The sequence below is a fragment of the Diplotaxodon limnothrissa genome, linkage group LG17 (genome assembly GCF_057381915.1).
Source record: "Diplotaxodon limnothrissa isolate DT_005_m linkage group LG17, D_limnothrissa_male_GT1.1, whole genome shotgun sequence".
Classification (NCBI taxonomy): Eukaryota; Metazoa; Chordata; class Actinopteri; order Cichliformes; family Cichlidae; genus Diplotaxodon; species Diplotaxodon limnothrissa.
This window is the reverse complement of record NC_140612.1, coordinates 37,461,292-37,483,371: the sequence shown is the minus strand read 5'-3', so window position 1 is coordinate 37,483,371 and position 22,080 is coordinate 37,461,292. Positions and strand designations below refer to the sequence as shown.

The 22,080-nt window shown below is 40.9% G+C and overlaps 1 protein-coding gene across 1 annotated transcript in view; it reads left to right on the top strand.

Moving 5' to 3' along the window:
• The window catches only part of tbc1d22a (TBC1 domain family, member 22a), a 163,649-nt gene that overhangs the window by 11,929 nt on the left and 129,640 nt on the right, over nucleotides 1–22,080 (top strand). Inside the window, exon 5 of the mRNA XM_085375485.1 lies at nucleotides 5,504–5,671. Coding sequence (XP_085231611.1) covers nucleotides 5,504–5,671 — 168 coding nt within the window. The remainder of the gene's footprint in view (nucleotides 1–5,503; nucleotides 5,672–22,080) is intronic.

The window sequence follows — 22,080 nt, the reverse complement described above, 5'->3', positions numbered from 1 at the left end:
ACTGTTCTGATGGTATATATGCATCAATCTATCAATCGTTTGTTGTAATATTCAGATAATTATTTTTTAAAAGCTAGACATTTTAAATGAGAATAAGAAAGAAAAGTATTTCTTTGTGCCCCCCTTTCCCTGTTAATGCCCTACATGCCCCCCTGGCAACACTTTGCTAGACCCGCCCCTGCACAGTTACCAGCTGTCAGCTGCTTAGAAAAGGATCCTGGTGTTATTTGTCTCTCAGAAACAGTTCATAACTTCAACTCATCCATGTCACCTAAAAGGTAAACCTGTTTCTCCATCACAGCTCTGATGATTCAGTAAGGACATCTCCTGCTTTCATCTTCATGTTTCCCTCTCACCAGATAACCAAACCATATCATGACCAGCAGCTTTACAGCTGTGGCTCCAGCAAACATCAGCTGATACTAGAAATTAATATTAAATAAATTCTAACAACAGCTGATCAAGCTTAAACGTGCTGCTGTTGTTTAGCGCGACATCCGCTGGTTTCCTCTTTCGGCGCAAAGTGGGCGATAAACAAACAAGAGAGCTGATCAGCTGATCATTGATCAGTTTCATGATTGAAGTAGAAACGGGAGAGGGAGGGGGAGAGAATGAGAGGAGAGGCAGCTGTGCAGCAAAGACACAGAATAACTCCAGCTTTGTGTCTTTTCCATTGTAGCTGAATTACGGGACAAACTGTTCCTTTTCACCTCAATAAGAAACGCGTAATATTTTCTCTGAATACCAGACGGGACGGTTGGCAACTCTAATAACTTATGAACAAAATAAAGTTCAACATCATTAACTTCATAGCACCACCCAGCTGTATAGAAACTCCGTCATGCTAGCTAGCACGCAGTACGGAGAAAGTCAGAATAACGAAAATAAACTCCACCTAAACTTGGTTCATATCTGACCCAGAGAGACTGCAGGTCATAACTTCTTACCTGAGGTTCAGTTCACACTTGGACCGGCGGCCGCCTCGGGTCTCTTTTCCCTCATCCACCTGCTGGCCTCCACCACTTGCTAACGTTACTGAATCTGTGGAAGCTCCGTGATAGCCACCACACGAAGTAACGAGTAACGACCCTATCTAAATCCCAGTAACGAGTAACGCGTTCCTGATTTTGGCATAATAACTAGTTACCGTGCTCGTTACCACAATAATAACGTAGTTACTGTAACGCGTTACTTAATAACGCGTTAGTCCCAACACTGTTCATTAATAAGTTGTGTTAACACATTTTAAGGCAATAGGGGAAACAAGCAGACTTAATGAATCAGACTTAATCAGAGGTCTGACTGTCAACACTGTTTTTCCACTGTAAGATAAAAATATTCAAAGATAAGAAAAGGAAAAATGTTTCAGTGTAGAGCGTAGTAGTAGTGTAGTAACATGTGTTTCTCCCCCCTTCGCTTCAAGTCCCTTTCCTCTTATATATGAACATGGGAGTTGAAAGAAACACCTTCCCACCTCCTGCACAGCTTCTCTGAGCGACCTGCCATGACCTCATAATACACAACAACCGTTCTGCATCATGGCTCCCTTTTTATAGATGCGTCACTGTACGAAGCCTGCTCCACAGGTCACGTCAGTGTTCATGTTTAAATGTGACACTGTGTAGCGCTGTATAGCAACCGGGTATGTCTATAGACCGCAGCACCAGCAGCAGTAGCAGATGCTGAAGCTGTACATGGTGAGCCGTGTAGCCGACTGTTGTCCTGTCTGGCAGGTCATCTGTCTGTCTGTCTGCCTGGCTGTCTGCTCCACTGCCTGTTGCTGTGTTTAGATACAGATAACACGAACAGCCCTTCGCCTTCAGGCAGTTCCTCTTATCTGGCCTCCATGTACGGCTACATCATCTGTTGGGACAGGAGTATACAAGTCTTCTCTTGTCTTCTCTTATTTTGTCTTCTGTTTTGGGCTTTTTTTCTGTTCTGCTTGTCTTCTAAAATACATACTCTGCTTTTGTAACTGCCTGTCATGTTTGGGAAAAGTGCTCTTTATAAATGTTTGTACACTTGCTCATATTTATTTTGAATCCTTCCTTAAATGTAATATTTGATGTCTTACCGTGGCTTACGTAGTCATCAATTTTAAGCGTTTATTGATACTTACATAATTATTTGTAATAAAGATTTGTCTAATTTAATTTCTTTCAGTTAAAAATCATATTGTCTTTTACATGTTTAGCCAGCACAAAGCAGAAGTCATGATGATTGAACATTATACAGATGTTGTACAATTGGACCAATATTTTTGGCTTTGCTTCAGTAATGACGGATACTGGTGTTGTTGAATGCTGGCTGCATGTTTGTAAATGCAATTTAAAACTGTGTAAGATTTCTTTCTTTCCCTGGTATTGGTGCAAAATTTCACAATCAGTGCACCCCGAAATGTAACTTTCTCAACTTAGCTTTGCTCTTAACAGCCTTTTAAAAGGAAAGTTATTAAATGAACTATAAAAAAGGGCTTATTGTTAAAATGACACAAAGGGCTCCAGTAGAGAGAAGCTGCTGCCAGCTTGAATAATCTTTTTTAATTTTTCTAAGTGCAAATAAAGCACTTGAGAACAGATTTGTAGCCTTTTATTTGTTCTTGTAAAAAGTGAAAGGGGTATTAAAATCGGCAGCATTCCAGTTTTCTTAATTGCTGCCAAATGCTTGTGTGATTCTGGTTTTGCTTTAGGAAATGTTGGCAGTGTGGACGACAGGGCGTTTAAAAAATTTTTTTTATGAACTTGCCCAGTGTGATAGGAGCAGTGTCCGTCTTCACATTGAGGTCCTGATCTCACACACTTGTCTGCGTGCTGTCTCTGCTTGGTTTTGTGGGACTCTTTCTGTTGTTTCTTCTGCACATCTGGTAGAACATGTGGCCCTCAATACTGAATTAATGTGTTTGTCTATCCAGTATAGAGCCTTCACGGTTATAAAACCACAACTGCCGCTTTACTGGAAGCTCATTCAATAACAAGCCACCAGCCGTAACTACATCTGTTAACACCTGCATACAAACAATACAATAATGTCATATCTAAGTACTCTCTTTGGGCTCTAAAATGATGTGCATAAAGTGATTCTCACACATGAATTGTGGTAGAAGTTTATGCCAGAAGTTGCCTTTTCTTACTAGTAGTATGATCGACATTAGGGGCATGACTGTCCTTATCTATTGTTCCCACTATATAATCCCGTATACAGCTCTGTTGCCATGACAGATTTTGTAATCATTACTGAAAATCCTTTGTTTGGTTTAGATGAAGGTGACAGGACAGGAAGCACACAGTACATCTGATTGGACTATGTAGACAGTGAGACAAGTTTTGTAATTTTTGCCTCAGTATACCACCATGTTGGACCTTTAGCTTTAATTCAACAGAAGTTTTGGTTTACCAGTTTAGGAGTTACAGCCATTTTTATACATAGTCTCCCATTTTTACAGTTAATTGGACAGCTGACTGACAAGCAATTTCATGGCCAGGTGAGATTTGTGGCCTTGTTAGTCCATTATTAGTAAAGCTAAAAAGTGTTGAACTTGAATTTGGTGTCTTTTGACTGGAACCTTTGAGTGAGGTCCAAACAAAACTGATGCGAAGGAGTGAAGTGAAGAGATTGCAGAACTTTAATCAAAAGCACTCTAGAGAGGTAAGTGAATCATTGTCAAAGTCTCAAATTGAGAGGTTCCTTCATTAATGGAAATACAGACAGTTTACCCCCAGGTTACACAGAAGAACAGGAAGGACAGACTAGATAAATAAGATACCATCTCTTATTCAAAGCCAGATAAAACAAACATTAACCTGTACCAGAATGATGGGAAGAGAAGGAAAAAAGCGGCTTTTGAGGCAGTGTTACGATGAAGGCATGCATGACTGCCATTGGAAGCGGGAAACCAGTGTTTATTGATAATGGGACTGCTGATAGGATAAGCAAGATGAATATTGAAGTGTACAGGACTATACTCTCTGAAAGCTTCAGCCAAATGGATCAGACAGCGCTTCACAATTCAAATGGATAATGACCCAAAGCATACCGCAAAAGCAATCAAAGAGTTTCTAAAGGCAAAGAAATGGGATAAAGTTAGCGACCTAATCTCAACTCAATAGAGCATGCGTTTCAGTTGAGACAGCACTGAAAGCAGCAACAGAAGGTGGCTGCAGTAAAAGCCTAGCAGAGCAGCTCAAGAGAGGAAACGCAACATTTGGCGATGTCCATGTGTTCTAAACTTTCAAAAAAACCTTAGGATCTGTCCAATTATTCTTTTTGAGTCTTTAGAAAATATGGCCACTATGTATAAAAGTGGCTGTAATTCTTGAACAGTTAATGCTCACATTTTTTGGAAAACCCTGTGAAATAAACCTGAAGTCTGCAATTGACAATAACTGTAATATTTAGACTTGCTGGCCAGGCTAATGTCGCTTTCATGTTACTGCAGCTGTTCCTCTCACATACTGATGGACTGACTTCCCACAGTAAATCAGCTGTTAGAATTGAATCCCTGACCAGTGCAGCTCGATGCAGCTTTGCTATTACAAACATTAGAGGTGGAGACGAATGAACCATCGAGGACTTGATTTTTAGTTTAATGACATATTTTCTGTCTGCTCTTCACGTGGCTTTTCTGCTCATCTCTTGCAGAGTGCTCCGAGCTAAAGCTAGCTGCACAGTTAAACTGACTTCACTCGCAGATGGGCTCACAGTTTGGCCTGAGAGAGTCGCTGCACTGCGTTGCTGTTTTTACAATTAAAACGTAAAATTACTAAAAGAAAAAAGGAAAGTTATGCGCGATATGACAGATTTAGGTGTCACACTATTATCCTTGTCTTTTGGCCACACTAATCCTGCATGAAAATCTGTTGCCATGACAACCCTTGTTATCGTTGCTGTAAATATTTAGTTTAGTTTACATGGAGGTGACAGGACAGGAAGCGCACAGTAGACATCTGATTGGACCGCATGGACTTTTCTCACATGTAGTCGATTGGTGCAGCAGGCAGAAGGGTTCTCAGGCTGCAGTGCGTGCGAGTAAATGGTTCTGTAATTTGATATCAACTCAATTAGCTTGAAAAAGCCGCTCTTCAATTTAACTTTGTCTGCTGTTCACAGCAACCTCACGTTATCTCGCCTGCTGTTTAACTTGTTATCACCGTACAGCTACCTTTTGCTGCCAGACACGGTGTCAACTCACCACAGCTCAAATTAAAGTGCAGCGAATGCCCTGCACATTCAGGAGGCAGAGCATTTTTAAATTGCAAAAAGTGATCTTTGAGTAGACACAATTTTTGCAGTTGAAATTTTTCTCTAGGAGTTTGATGAAGATAAAAGCCATCTGTCCTTTTTTACATATGGATGTATGTTTTCTTTAATGTAGCAGCAAGCCGTAGACCTTCATCACATATTCCGTGTTTTCTGCATGATGTAGAGCTGCATCGTCTCAATCCTTTGGATGTGTGTTTGTGTGTTTATGCAGCCCTAATTACTCTCATCTCACTCCTTCCACCAGATGCAGCCCTCCACAGACAGCGGTCTCTGCCCCATCGGCCTCCTGTCATCCCTCTAGTGGCTCGCATGGCTGACCAGAACACATCTGGCACTCCAGCCATGACCGAGAGGGAAGCGTCCCGCCTAGATAAGTTCAAACAGTTGTTGGCAGGACCCAACACAGATCTGGGTAAGAGAAATTTGTCCACCAGTCTCCGTCTGTCAGTGTTACAATGTGTTCTGTTACTTAGTTCACTTGTCTCGCTATTACTTTGTCTCTCTAGCGTTGCCTTATTTCTTTTGTTCCCTGAACTCTTTCACGTTTTCATTTCCTTGCACTCTTTTGCTTCCCACTCTGTCTGCCAGCTGTGTCGTGCTTTTAACAATGCTGCGAAGGAGAAAGTCATCCAGCCATCTGGACATGCAGATTACAAGGGGGGAAAAAATACCCCAACAACAAAAGCCAATGACAGGCCTTTGTTCTAACCAAACGACAGGGATGTTGTTTGCTACCACTGCTTACCCCAGTGGCCGTGAAATCCTTGTGAACTCTTTGCATTTGACTCTGTGTCCTTTGTAACTAACTTTTGGCAACTTGTGCGCATTAGCTTGTTGCATCGATTCCCTTGTTTCAGGTAATTAAGTTACATCGAAGTAGTCATCAAACGAGTTATCTGAGTGCAGAATGCTGAGTTTTGCGATCCATCCAGTGACTAGTCTGCAATTTGCAGCATGTTATGTGATGAAATGTCTGTGATTTTGGCTGGAGAACATTGCTTCTGAATTTGTGGAATTATTGCAGTTGTTATAGCAATGGTTTAAATCACAGCAAGGTGGGAAAGCAGGGAACGAAGAAAAATCCCACATTTTACTGAGGTGTCTGCAGTTGTATTCAGGGTTGGATGAACATATGTCAGTCCTTCATGAAGAACAAAACACTGGACCACAAACATTGTTTGACAAAAAAAAGTTAAATGTGGAACTGTGAAAAATACATACGTAAATACTTAAGTGAGGCCAAGCTGAGGCTTAGAGCTGCTTGTCTCAGCGCATATACACGTCTGTCAGTTACCTTTGACAAAATCCAAGTCAGTGAGTTGTTAAGAAACAAGTAGTAAAAATAGCACCTACAATACAGTTGTTTTATCACACGGAAAACCTATAGAGACCAACATAGTATATAATAAAAAAATCACATATTGACATTTGAACAGTAAACCTGAGACTAATGACCAAAAATTGTAGATGTTTGTCTTCTTCCTCGTTAGTTTGACCTGAGGTTACCTTTGGTCAGAGCAGAGACTTTTAAAAGCGGCTGAGTTCGTGTGGATTATTGGTGCAGGATGAACTGTAAAAGTCGAATGTCTTTTAAAAGCCCTTTTGCTTTTAGACCCTCGTTGAGATTAAAGACGTACACCTGATGTCCTTGGGTTGTTTTTGTGTATTTAAGCTGCGTGTATGTGTTTGTTGAATGTGGCTGACAAAACGTAGTGAGGCCACTGTGGTGAATTTGATAAAAACAAAAACAAAACAAAACCACAAACTGCAAGGCTTATGAGGAGAATTGGTTATGTGCCTGTCTAAATACACTAAATATGCTAAATGCAAAAAGCTGTGTCAGACGTATTTCAGCGCAGAAACGACACAGTTTAAATACCGTGCCTTCTATTTTCAAATGACGACTGTGGTCTTAATTTACCGCAACCGAAAAGCTTTCAACGTGTATTTGAGACAGTGTATCATTAGAGACAAACATTTTCTTCAGGTTTTTCTTTACCTGATCACATTTAAGTAATTTCCTTGTTGTTTTTCTCATCTACTGTTTGTGCCTTGGTGATTTACTGTTTTGCTCTTGGTGCAAAATCAATGCTTTCTCGATCTGTTTCACATTAAACTGCATCCTGCATTCATATTGTCTTTCTTGGAAACATTTGAATTACAGGCCAACTGATACTGGAATTTTGAGGCTGCTTGAAAGAAAATAAAGAAAGTAATTTTCAAAACAGTTGTTGAGTAATAACAGGTTGAGGGAGCTAAAAAGGCAGCAGCTTAGCTAACCTGGCTCCAAAAGCAAATCAACTTCTACAAACATCCATATATATTTTATAACAAAAATAAACATGCTGTGGCCAAAAATTTTCCCTCCTAATATCCCTCCTTATAATAACTATAAATTCAATTAATTTTATATCCCTTTAAATTTTATTTATGCTTTAAGATGTGCATTATTAGGTTTAAGCCCCTCTATGTTGTACTGGTGCCTTTGGGTATATTTAATTAATATGCTAGCACTAATGATAACATATCGAATATCCCGTGAGATGTATCCATAAATCATGTCAATGCATCAAGCTAGCTAGCATTAGCTAATAACCTAGCACTCCACCCTTGCATCCAAATATTTTACTTCTGGCTTCAAAATCTAACAAGCAAAAAGTAATTTGCAAGTTTGGTCAAAAATATTAGTATGCAAAATAGTGACATCATAGTGCCTACAACCGTCTTTTATATACAGTCTATGTTTATAGTGGGCACACATACCTGTTGTGTAGTTATTCAGGCTTTAATTTGCAGCAGTGTTTTATCCAATTTACTTGGAATGTAATCATTCTCAGTAAATTTGTGCTATTGCCATCATTATTGTTTGCAATCACATCTTAATTGTTACATTAATCTGCATTCTCATCACCTAATGGCTTAATACAGTGGGGCAAAAAAGTATTTAGTCAGCCACCGATTGTGCAAGTTCCCCCACTTCCAGATGACAGAGGTCAGTAATTTGCACCAGAGGTACACTTCAACTGTGAGAGACAGAATGTGAAAAAAAAAATCCATGAATCCACATGGTAGGATTTGTAAAGAATTTATTCGTAAATTAGGGTGGAAAATAAGTATTTGGTCACCTCAAACAAGGAAAATCTCTGGCTCTCACAGACCTGTAACGTCTTCTGTAAGAAGCTTTTCTGTCCCCCACTCGTTACCTGTATGAATGGCACCTGTTTGAACTCATCATCTGTATAAAAGACACCTGTCCACAGCCTCAAACAGTCAGACTTCAAACTCCGCCATGGCCAAGACCAAAGAGCTTTCGAAGGACACCAGGAAAAGTATTGTAGACCTGCACCAGACTGGGAAGAGTGAATCTACAATAGGCAAGCAGCTTGGTGTGAAAAAATCAACTGTGGGAGCAATCATCAGAAAATGGAAGACATACAAGACCACTGATAATCTCCCTCGATCTGGGGCTCCACGCAAGATCTCATCCCGTGGGGTCAAAATGATCATGAGAACGGTGAGCAAAGATCCCAGAACCACACGGGGGGACCTGGTGAATGACCTGCAGAGAGCTGGGACCAAAGTAACAAAGGTCACCATCAGTAACACACTACAACGGCAGGGAATCAAATCCCGCAGTGCCAGACGTGTTCCGCTGCTGAAGCCAGTGCATGTCCAGGCCCGTCTGAAGTTTGCCAGAGAGCACATGGATGATGCAGCAGAGGATTGGGAGAATGTCATGTGGTCAGATGAAACCAAAGTAGAACTTTTTGGTATAAACTCAACTCGTCGTGTTTGGAGGAAGAAGAATACTGAGTTGCATCCCAAGAACACCATACCTACTGTGACGCATGGGGGTGGAAACATCATGCTATGGGGCTGTTTTTCTGCCAAGGGGACAGGACGACTGATCCGTGTTAAGGACAGAATGAATGGGGCCATGTATCGTGAGATTTTGAGCCAAAACCTCCTTCCATCAGTGAGAACTTTGAAGATGAAACGAGGCTGGGTCTTCCAACATGACAATGATCCAAAACACACCGCCCGGGCAACAAAGGAGTGGCTCCGTAAGAAGCATTTGAAAGTCCTGGAGTGGCCTAGCCAGTCTCCAGACCTCAACCCCATAGAAAATCTGTGGCGGGAGTTGAAAGTCCGTGTTGCTCGGCGACAGCCCCAAAACATCACTGCTCTCGAGAAGATCTGCATGGAGGAATGGGCCAAAATACCAGCTACTGTGTGTGCAAACCTGGTAAAGACCTATAATAAACGTTTGACCTCTGTTATTGCCAACAAAGGTTATGTTACAAAGTATTGAGTTGTATTTTTGTTATTGGCCAAATACTTATTTTCCACCCTGATTTACGAATAAATTCTTTACAAATCCTACCATGTGGATTCATGGATTTTTTTTCACATTCTGTCTCTCACAGTTGAAGTGTACCTCTGGTGCAAATTACTGACCTCTGTCATCATTTTAAGTGGGGGAACTTGCACAATCGGTGGCTGACTAAATACTTTTTTGCCCCACTGTACATGGTGCTGGTTGACTTGCAGTTTGAATCAAAGTGTGCAAAATTAGTGTCCCTTGGACGACTTTGCACATGTAGACTGTTTTAATTTGTACACACACACACACACACACACACACACACACACACACACACACACACACACACACACACACACACACAGAGTGGGCATTAGCTATGGTCCTAAAATGTAAATGTAGGATTTCATTAGGCTTGAATAGCCTTCGTCAGCACACTTCTTCACCCCTTGAAAACTTTTCTAACAAACTGGTTCACAAGTCATCAGTGTTAGTCAACAGCGGTTGCGGCCGGCTCGGGAAAAGTGTATCTTGCACATCAGCAGAGTGTCTTGAGATGTCAGCCCCCATTAAGGCCTGCCAGGCATCACATGCTGACTGTCTAAATTTAGTTTAGTCCCTGCACCATGATTAGATACCCCAGAACGGGCGAGCCACGCTGCCGGCTGCTGTCAGCATGAAAGATGAACTTCATTCACAGGACATAATTAAGTGAAGGATTGGAGGAGAAGGGGGGTGCTGAGAGGTGATAGGGAAGGGGAGAAGGATGGGGCAGATAAGATAAGATAAGATGAAACTTTAATGATCCCCGTGGGGAAATTGGGTCATTGCAGCTCCAAAGAATGGGATATAGATGAAAATACAAAAGGAAAAAAATAAATTGCCAACATCTGATGGAATTTAAGCCTCTTGTAAACACAAAGGTAAATAATATCACTATGTGCTCACAGTTGGATGATTTGCTTTTGCTGTTACTTAGATTATTTTCAAAGACTTTTACAGCTCCCCTTTTTTTTTTTTTTTTTTTAACAATTTAAGAAGTTTTCATTTAAAAGTAAGATGACCAGACACATACCACTCCTTGTCCTTTAAGGGCAGGCCATTATTTCTGCTGCTGCCTGGGACGCATTAATGCTTATACAATTTGCACATACATACCAGCAGACTGTGTCAGTGGGGATGACACCCCCTGGTGTGGAAGGGAAATTTGACCGACTGTCCTTGAGCTCAAAGGACGAGGGTTGGGATGATCCATTGGCTGGTTGCTCGCTTGAATGGTGTAATTAATTGCAGAGGCAGCCATGTTTTGGGGCCAAGCCACCTGACATGGTTGGTCTGCCAGCCTCTAGAGACCAAATGTAGAGATGTGTGTGACTCGGTGCACAACCCAGCACCATTGGTCCCACAACTTAATACTTGGTTATGTACTACTGGTATTTGGCCAAGAAATAGTTTGGGTGCATTATATAAATATTTCACCTGTCAGTACATTATTTCTTTTTCTTGATCAACTTGCTTCAGGATCTCCTTTGCATTCAGAACTTTAACACCGCTGTCAGTTTCTCTCTTAACTGTCTCTCTCTCTTCATTGAACCTTGCGACAGGTTGTGACAGCAGTCTGTTTAGCATGTAAGGTCATGTAGAAGGTGATGACCTGTACGCTTGTAAGAGTAGAGTGATTGATGTCAGGTTGATCTCTGCTAATTATTCCTGATGTCCTGAGGCGAGCCGGTCTGTTGAGTGAACCTGAACACAGCACCCACGGTATGCACAGTGAGGGGGAAGCTATTTTAGACAGAACTGAGGGGGGAAGGGGGAAAAAATGAGTCCCGTCTACTACAGAGTAGAACTTTTGCAGTTTCACATTCCATGTTACAAGTGAAACACTGAAAAAATATATTTAGCGAGTTAATAGAGGTTTTTATTTTGTTTTTGTTTTTTTGGGGGAGCTGTACTTCAGATTCAATGCAAATCGCATCTCAATGAACCCAAAATGTACTTATTTTTTCCATTTGTTTTAGAGAAATGGAAGAAGAGATTCAACCATTAATTATTTTCATGATTAATCAATCAAGTGTAAGCTAATACTGAAAAATTTAATACTTGGACCCCATATTCATTATATCAGAAAATATTGAAACATCTCCATACAGCTTATTAAATGATCTTGTTTCTCTTACAAATGCTTCAGAAGTGACAAAACCATTACTATGGCTATTTATAAGCACTGATGGATTCATTGTTGGGATCACCTCAGACTGCTTCAATTAAAGCTTTAATGGGAATGATTAAAATTAGTCACCGTCAAATTAACAGATTTATTTATTACATTTATTAGATATTTGGACCGACACTTAGCCTAAATGATTTTTAATTTTCTTGACAGGTGGCATTGCAGTTCAGTTCATGCTTGGAGGTATGACTAAAAGTTTTTATCACGGTGCTTCTGAAAAGTTCTAGCAGTTTTCATGGTGGCATTATTATTACTCTTATTACTGTTGTTGTTATTGCTTGATTGGCCTTTATGTAGACTTATGTTGGCTTAATATACTGTCCGAAGTGCTTGGAATAAACATTTTATTGTTGTGATAAAAGCTAAACTGTTTCACCATCTTTACGGCTTTTATTCATTTGTCAGCATGCGAGGGGGCAGTCTGGACACTTAGCTTTGCAATTGCGATAACTTGAGAACAAGGTGACGTGGGATTTTGAAATTGTTGCCATAGGCATATCTACTAAAAATCTCGGACCAGTACGAATTGCAGTGATCTCGACCTCAAGGTCAAGGTCAAAGGTCAGCTTTTCTGAAAATTCAATTCAGTTCAATTTTATTTATATAGCGCCAAATCACAACGACAGTCACCTCAAGGCGCTTTATATTGTACAGTAGATCGTACAATAATATGTACAGAGAAAAACCCAACAATCATATGACCCCCTATGAGGATTTTCAAATTCATACCATAGCTGCACCTAATAGAAGGCTGAGTAGTACTGGCAGCTACGGCTACAGCTGTTTGTGAAAGGTGCCTGTTAGCCCACAATAGCACGTTACCTCCGCCTTAGCTGCTTTGCTGTGGGTCCACGTAGAGGAGCCGGCTGAGCATCTCTGGCAGTGGCGAACTGAGAACTGATGACTCGCCGGAACAAGTCTCTTTGAGCCACGTGGGCCACAGGAACTTTAAGTTCTTCATTCATTACCACGGCTCCACAGTTCATCAAACTTTTTGCTCACAGAGCTCTAATAGCTGTTGATTGGTGATTAGTAACAGTTCATGAAACATCCAGCTGTTTATGATGCGGGTAAACATCTTGACAAATGCACCGCTATATGGCACGTTGTGTTGTTGAACATTTGTGCGTGTGTGATGTGTTTAGAGACTGTATTTAATATTGTAAACTCTCTCTAAGTCACTCTCTAGGAGAGACTATAAGCCACAATTTTACAGACTTTATGCATATCTTTCTCTTTTAATACATTTTAAGACCAAGAGCTGGCATCTGACATCAAGCAGTTATTGCTGGATAGCAGAAATACTGCTGTTGCTATGGCAATGGTCTTTTCTCCTCTTTTTCTTTTTTGGCAGTTTATCCTTTCACTTCCACCTTTTCATCATTTCTTTTTCTTTCTTTGAGTCTTTTTTCCCCCCTTATTTTTGTTTGCTCAGTATTTGGTATATACTGATATGTGGTCACTTAACACACGTACTCCCACACGTGCCGGAGATCTGTGGGTCAGCAACACTGTAAATAACTTACAGAAACACATACAACACACACAAACCGATATCTAACATTAAGAAAGAGGAACAAACCAAACCAAACGGCTGCTCAGGAACACACTTGCTTCCATTACCTCGCTGCCTGTCGGTGTGTCTCTACCCTCTGTTGGGGGTGCTGCAGCTCTTTGTTACTCTTGCAGCATTTCAGCGCCCGACTACCATCAGCCTCATTGCAGCAGCGGTGGTTTGGAGGCCTGCTACTTTCTGCCACGCTTTGCTCGCTACACACTTTGTAGTGCTACAATCTGCAATCCCGTTACACAGCAGTCACCATATGATAGGCTTACCATCAGGACCGTCTGCAAAGTTAATAGACGCTATCAAAGTGTGAATTGGCGATGTAATTCAATTCAGCTCGGTCTTAAAGCTTTGCCTAAAAGCACTGATCATGTGTGACGATTCCAGAGGTGTGTGTCACGAGCTCGGCAATTATAAAAAAAAAGAGATGATGTAGCTTCAGACTGGCCATCCTGCAAAGAGAGGGGACTCCATGTTCATTCTGATGAGACGCCAATAAAATCTATTTAAAGGAGCAACATTTTCCTTTTATTTAAAAGCTGGGAGAGATATTGTGAGAAATACTACATTTTTAAGACTGTGTTTTCTTATTTCCCCTTTTTGCTTTAAAATTGTATGCTGTGTCAGTCAGTGAATGAACATTTGTTTGTGCACGCTGCCTCCTAGCATGTCCCCAGGCGTAACACCTGACTTGATAAGGTTGATCCAACCACCAGCTGTCTCCTGTGTCAGTATCCTCACAGATTGTCTGGCTTAGTTTATTCATGTTACACCATGTGGTCTTCCAGGTGAGTTTTTCATCCTCCCTTTCTTTCTTTTTAGGAAGCTTGACTGAACAGACCTCAGCTCTTACAGTTCTCTCCCAGCTGCTGAGAAATTTCTCCTTTATGTGCACGCCGGGCAGACGTACACATCTGCAGCCATCAGCTTTACCCTTCAATTCAGTATCTAAATTAATCCGTTTACTAACTTATATTTAAAATCGTGACAATTCTCCATTATAGCTCTGCCCACAGCCTAGTTGTGTAGTAATTTTATTCATGATTAATAACACAGCGTTCCTTAGCAGGCTTTCTTTTACTTCCTTAAGGCTAAATCGAGATAAAAAAAAATTTCCCATTAAGTGCCAGGTTTAATTTCAAAAACCATATACAGTGAATAAAAACCAGCAAGTTATAAGGCAGATTGATAACCTTTTACTATTGCAGAAACTTTCAGTATATTTTTAATTAACCATTTATTCTGCAGTAAAGGAAAAAGTGGATTTCTGGATTCAGAATCGATGCTTATTGTGTTCGACAGCCCCGGTGGTGGTGGCTGACATTAAACATGGACACAATCTTAAATAATGAGGTCAGCAAATGCAAGTAATCCCTGTGAGTCAAAAGCTCAGGCTGTTTCCCGCTGTTTGTTCTGCTCTTGGCTCTATAATCTGTCATATATGCTTGATATGAATATCCTTAGAATGGTCAACTCATATAGGAAGTGACATATGCTGTGCAGACCTGTTTCAGATTGAAGATAAACTGAGCAGCCTGACCAAAGGTGAATTATTCTGAACTGTAAATCAGCCTGAGCTTCTCGAGAATTCGAGAATAAAAATGTGGAGCTGGACATAAGCATAATAGGTCCCCTTTTACAGGATCAGTTTCACCTCAGACCTTTGCTCTAGGCCAAAAGAAAACAAAGCCTCCCTCTGCAGTGATCAGCGTGTGTTTCAGATTTTTATTTGAAGCACTTTAATGAGGAGTATTCACTGTTAACTATTGCAGTTTGGTGGTTTATATATAATCTAAAATATATAAATATTTGTGGACAGCAGCTCTTTCAGTCAACAGAAATGTTGCCTGCAACACTAACTTACCTGCAATTTAATATGACTGCAGAAAAGGTGTCACCAGGCCAGATATTTTTGAAAGTGTTTCACCCAAACCAGTTAAAGGCGAGGCAAACCTCGGGGAATTAACTATACAAATTCTCTGTGTTCATGCAAAAGAACACACACACACACACACACACACACACACACACACACACACACACACACACACACACACACACACACACACACACACACACCTGTATGCTCATCTGTGTTCCGTGTCCTCTCCCAGCCATCTGGGCCATCCATCAGGTCTCCTGAGCAGGTATAATCCAGGGAGGGAGTATCTTTTTACAAGAGTCCCATTAGTTTACGAGCCGTCTGCTCCCTGGCGCTATCGCTTTGTCCTTTAGATGAGTTAGACCATTCAGGACTCTCTCACAGCATTCAAGGTTTATAGGAGGAGAGCTTAACTTTTTAATATACTCTGTGATAAAGGTGTCTGTCCTGATTGTATTGTTTTTCTGACCTCAGTGACTAAATATCTTCAGATGATTTGAATAATAAGCTCGAGAAGATATTGCATTCGCTGACTTTATCACTGAGGTATTTCCCAAAACAGGTACTTTGGGAAACACCGTTGTAAAATGTGCTTTATAAGCTTTACGTTTAATACTACACACATGAAGGAAAGATTTAAGAAATAAATTGTACTGGTTCTTATTGCGTGTAGATCTCACCACTATAGGTCAGTAGATTTTAGATTCAGTCAACAGAGTTGTGTTTTCTTACACCTCCCAGTTCAAGTGTATATCCCTAGCTACAGTGGCCACTGTAGGATAAACAGTGGTTGCCAACGTTCATCTGTAGTGAGTGTGGGTGGTCACCTCAACTGCCATGCATCATTTACTCTGTTTACTTTGGAAGAGGCTGTAAAAATTTTGTTAAATGAATCGATACGGAATCGATTAGTCAGTGATGCTCACTTCTGTCCAATGACAACAATACTAAGGTGAGGTGTAAAGGATATCCTGAACTTTTCTGCTCTGCTGTTAGCTGTCATTAGCTGCTGTTAGCTTTCATTAGCTACTGTTAGCTGTCATTAGCTGCTGTTAGGCAATGTTAGTGAAACTTTCTAACACTGTTGCACTCGGACGCTGCCATCACTGCCATGTGATTTCTTTTTCTTTTTTAGTAGGAAACTGGAGTCTGACATTAGCTGGCATAAAATTAGCTTATAACTGTTGTTGTTTTTTAGCTGGCTAGTTGTCAATGATTTGCACGTCTAATCTGCTGACAATAAGTAATTGTGACAGTATCAAGAAAAAAAAAAACACGTTTTCACATTCACATCACTAGTTCAGGAAGTGGTGAGTAAGAGGTGAGGGGGAAGAGGATGACGTTTTATCCAGATGCCAGTGGCGTGGTGTCTTTTCTTCATGTTTTCACTTCATTCGTGAACGGGACCCTTTCTCAGGTGATAAAACATCATGTTTTGAATGTGAAGATGCAGCGTATGAGTGAAAATTTGCCTCTACTACACACGAACACCTACGGATTCTCTCCTCTGCCTTTGGTGTGGTACATATGTGGCTTGTCTCTAGTCACATAGATAATTAAGCAGAATGGTGATGATGTCCATCTTGGCCAGTGTATTCAAAATGGTGGTGCAACAATGTGGCTTCAGCAGATTGATGCCCGCTCCTGCATACATCAGTTAACATTATTTTTGCTTATTTAATAACTTCAGAAATGGCATACTGTGCCTTTAAGATGTAGCTGATGCTCAAAGTTTCATCAAATTGGTGTTTGTAGGTTGACTTTATCTTAAGCTGATGTATGTGGAAAGCTAAGTGTTCGCAGGATTGAGTTTGGATTTGCTGAAGAAGCTTCTGGAAGCTTCTGTTGCAGAACACAACTCTTTGGCCAGGTGTGTTTAGGTGTGTGTGTGTGTGTGTGTGTGTGTGTGTGTGTGTGTGTGTGTGTGTGTGGGTGGTATTCACGTGCGTGAATATGCGCGTTGTGTTTTGCCCCAGTGGTCGCGCTCCGATTGAATGATGCCTGAATAGTGCATGGCTTCGGCCCGCCAACCGTCTTCCCTCCTGCTCCCATCAGCTCCCTGCTCATCCAACACTGACTGACAGCACTTCTTCCCTCTCCCGCTGTCTTCTATTCTTCTTCCTGGCCTTCACAGAACTGTGCACACAGGCAGGTAGACTGACTGACAGGCAGGTAGACAGGCAGACATGGAAGGGGTGCAGGTACACACTCTGACATGCACATTTACAATCACACATGTGTGCACACTTCCTTATAGAAGCTCCATTTGATTTTTTTTTCATTACTTGGTTGTTTATAGTGAGTCCTCCCTTGCTGAAAGGAGCTTCTTAGCTCTGTTGTTTCACTCTTTCAGTCCTTTGTCATGCTTGGATGATTGTATTGGTGGCACCTGACTATATACTTTGTGCACACTCAAGATCCCAATAGGTGATAACCCAACAAATAACCCGCTCTTTGTGGAAAATGCAACAAAAATTCCGCTTTGAGATTATTTTTGTTTTGAACGAAGCAAGACTCGGAAGCCCAGAAACGTACGTGAAGCTGACAGATCCAGGATTTCTTGCAGCATCTAAATGAGCAAATGGAGGTAACATATGCTGTTAAATCATTTGGATGCACAACCTGTAACATGTGGCAATGCTGGTGGAAAAAACTATGAGTCTATGAAAAACTTGCAATTATGTAGCAGTTTCACTTAAAAACTTAATTTAAAACAATACAAATCATCCAAGAAAATTGCCGTCCAACCGCCTAGCCCTGAACAAAACTCGTGTTTAGGTTGTCAGTCCAGACAAAAACGAGGGACCAGAGCATCTTCTCACATGTGCTGTTTCTTACATTAGGCTTTCTGAACACAATAAAGTGTGTTCCTCAGGATTTGTTTTCTTATTTAACATCTTGGATTACGCAGCCATTTTCATTAGAAGCTGAAATCCTTTTTAAAGTGAGGTAAATTGTGTTTAATTAGCATTCAAAAACCTAAGGGTTCAGTGAGCATTACTAGTGTGCTTACATCTAAAAATTCATCTAATATTGAAAATCTCACCGTGTTTGTTAATGAATGCTGCTCGTCTCCTAATTGTTTAAGGTCTAAGAAGCTACAAAAAAAAGAAGAGAAACTTATCTGTTGAGCAAGGCTCAACAAGTCCCTCAAATTAAGAGACAAACTGGAATGGCACACTTGCAGAGCACGCTCTTTGCCAATGCACTGCGCATTCTCACAGTTTTTAAGAAACTGATCTGGATCAGCATCATAATCTAATGGGTTCTTTCTATGCCTGTGCTCTGCCTGTCTGCCAAGTTGCATTAAATTGGTAGTGTTTTGCACAGTCCTGCTGATAAACAGAGACAAGCAGCACCTCTGATGGGGCTCTACTCGGCCTTTTGCCTTAGTGGAGGAAATGTATCATTTGTTAAAGCCCTTTGTGGTTTATGATCTCATGTTCCTATTTGCAGGCTGATATGGTTTGTCTGCGCCTTCTAAAATTGCTGTAAATCAGTGTTAAAAAATAAATCACATTGATGTGATTGGGCATTGTTCAAAAAAAGAGCATGGTTTTAGTTAAAATAAAACAAAGACTGGGTGATATGTTGTTAAATCTGTTAATTTTATATATTTAGAAACAGATAAGTACTGTTTGCTTTTTGAGCCAAAGTATCTCAATCTGTGGACTATCTGTATATCCTTTTTGGAATTAGTATGTGACATAATTAAAAGATGTTGAGGTACCAGTAGTAAATATAACCAGATTCAGACCTTTTCAGAGTTCAGAAACCGAGAGGAAGGAGAAACACAATGAAACACGCAGCCACAACACTGCTAGAAGAACAAACCAGAACTGGGTTTCAAGTTTACAGGTGTATGAGAGTCAGATTATAAATTGTTATAACCAACAAATGACCAAAAACACTCAAACAGATCGTTTGCATAATTCCAAAAAGAAGAAATACAAGTTGTCAGTGACATTGTGACACTGAGAGCAGGTGGATATGTGTGGACCCCGCCCACAGCCGTATGTCAGAGTACAGACTGTTCTCACACACGTCATGGATATAAGGTTCAGTTTCATGTGCATAGGGCTGTCAGCTCTTCATCTAGAAGGTCTTCAGAAACTTCAGGAAACTATAACTAAAAGTAAAGTACACTGGATTTATGGAGAAAACAATGTTGCTTCACCTGCCTCAGCTGATGCAGCCAGTGGACTCAAACAGGAAGGTCATAAGGTCACAAAATAAATGTTAGATTTAAAAATACTGAATTTTTTTTCTAATAGAATTATTTATTTTTCTCATCTTTACCTGGTAGTTACTTCCTCAGTTTACTGTTTTTAGAATCGCTGTGGCCAGTGGCTTTGTCACTTGTTCAAAAACACTTGTTCATGAGGAAAATACTTGATTGAGGCTGTGTTCTAATGCAGGTTTCTTAATAATCTAGAAGTAGGATTAACTTGTCTTTACAGTGCTGCAAACCCTGGAATTTATTGAGAAAGGCCTCTGTCTTTAACAATGTCTGAACTAGCTAAATGTTAAGGAAGTGATCCTGTGACCCACATGTATGTGCCAGAGAGAATCTGGGTCAGAGAGGTGACAAAGACACATTCTCTCCTGCTTTAATAAGCACAGTTGAGGTGGCCTTTATCAAGGCAGCCAGCCCCGTCTGCTCAGTGAAGCTGCTGTCTGCGACGGTACATGAGTGAATGCACTGGAAAACTCCGCCTTGCGCTCATTTGACGTGACCTTTACGTCCCCTTGATACTGCTCTCAGAGTTTGGTTGTGTAACACTTTGGGTTATCTTGGCTGGTTAAATAAGTTTTAATGAAATATAAACACGATAAAACATATTGCGCCCTTTGAATGTTTCAAGAGTCACTGAGCATTTGCTCCCTCCGAGCGCCCCCCCCATCAGAGGAGCTGTTGTGGGTGTTCAACATAAGGTACATGGTGTTCTAATCACCCCCTGTGGTCCCGGCTTAACTCCAGCCAAGACAAAGTGAACTCCTGTAAGTTCATGCATAATGGAATACAGTAGCCACAGAGAAGAGACTCGCAGCACTTGCCCTTGAGTTGTTACAGGTGTTTGGTTTTTTTTAGTTTTTTTTAATGGTGGTAAGAAATAAGGCTTCCTCCAAGGTTGGGTCTGTCCCTCCAGAACAATCCGTTGAGATCTGTGTCCAACATGAAAAACACCCACGATACTGATCATGTTAAGTCCAAAGAACCTTATAACATAATGAGATGTTTTATTGGTCTCCACAGGGTCCCCTCTTTCACTTCTCTATATGTGCTTTGAAATAACTGCCTGTGGGGTGAATTGACTTTAAATAGAGGTTTTGCTTTAATTTTGTCTGTCTCCAGAGACCTCTTTAAAAGAAATGTCCTTATAGTTTTTTTTCTCTTCTAGATATTATGATGTATAGCGAGGAATGACAAATTTGTCAGCTAAAAGTGTCTTGTTTGCATTGCTAACTTTGTTCGGTGAAAGTGACGCCGACAGCTAGTCCCTCGTCACCTCCGGGACAGTTGCAGAAACTTCTCCGCCCTTCATTTTGACAAGTGCCCGCTGAGCAAAAACAACAGATTAATTTTCGAAATGTCACAAAATGCCTTTAATTTATTCCAGTGGAGTTTGGGTTCGGCTGTCTCATTCATAATGCACAAGAGATGCCCTAGAGAGTTATGTTTTTTGAGAGATGAGCTAGCCTCGCACTAATGAAACGACATCTGCAATTTAGCCTGTATGTCAGCTATGCTCATTTTGCCCTCTCTATCTCTGCCCACTGTGGGAAATTGAGTTTTATTCCTTAGCAATGAGTTCTTGGGAATTGCAGTATGGTTGTGTAGTATTCATTTAGGAAATGGCAATTTTTTTTCTTCTTCTTCAAAAAATCAGTATTTAAAGACTCTTTTGGAAGAATAGTGCGTCACCTTGGAGTAGATTTTACAGATGGATTATAGATTTATATATTTCCTCATGCAGTTCTCAGCTCAAGGAAGCCTTTTAAGCCAGGAGTAGTTAGAATGTGTGATACTGGAAGGTTGGTCCATTGTATTTTCATGTACAGAACCAGTGTGTGCATACGTCCTCCTTACAGTCAAGCTGTGGGTCTAGAACCATCAGCGCTCACGTTGGGGTAACTAATTTTGATTCTGTAGTCGTCCGGCTCTCTGCTGGGGAATGTTTGGAAGACGGTGAATTGCAGGAATAGAGGTTGTTTTCTCTATAGGATGTAGGGCACCTTTCCTTGTTCTGCTAGCTGCATGGTGTAAGTAAATATTTGCACCTTGCCCTTCGGACGCACCGCTGCGTATCTACATACACAAGCAATGCAGTCCTTCTCCCACAAGCTGTTCCTGCAGAATATTTGACCACAAAGGACAGAGGCATTTTGAAAATCACTGCAAAATCAGGATGTAAAGACCATTAGCCAACTTCTGCCCCATGCCCCTTCACTCCCCTCCTCTGTGCAGCCTACGGAGAGATTAATGCTAGGTAGGTGAGCTATAACATAGTTTAATTAAGCCCGAATCACCAAGATTCATGGACCTATTTCTTTGTCTGACAGTGCAAATGAAGGTTCAAAGGGTGCAAGGCAAGAGGAGAGACACCTTTTGACAGGCTGTTAGGAGCATAATGAATGTGGAGGTACACATAGGATAACTATTTCACCCTTAAGGACTGTTGCAGATGATTTCTGCATAACCTCAGTGCAGGTATTCTACTCTACATATCTGAAAGGTAGATGTCGTGGCAAGCAGCCTCGTGCTAGATTCAGATATATGATCAGCCACCAGTGGTAAAGATGTAAAAGTTCAT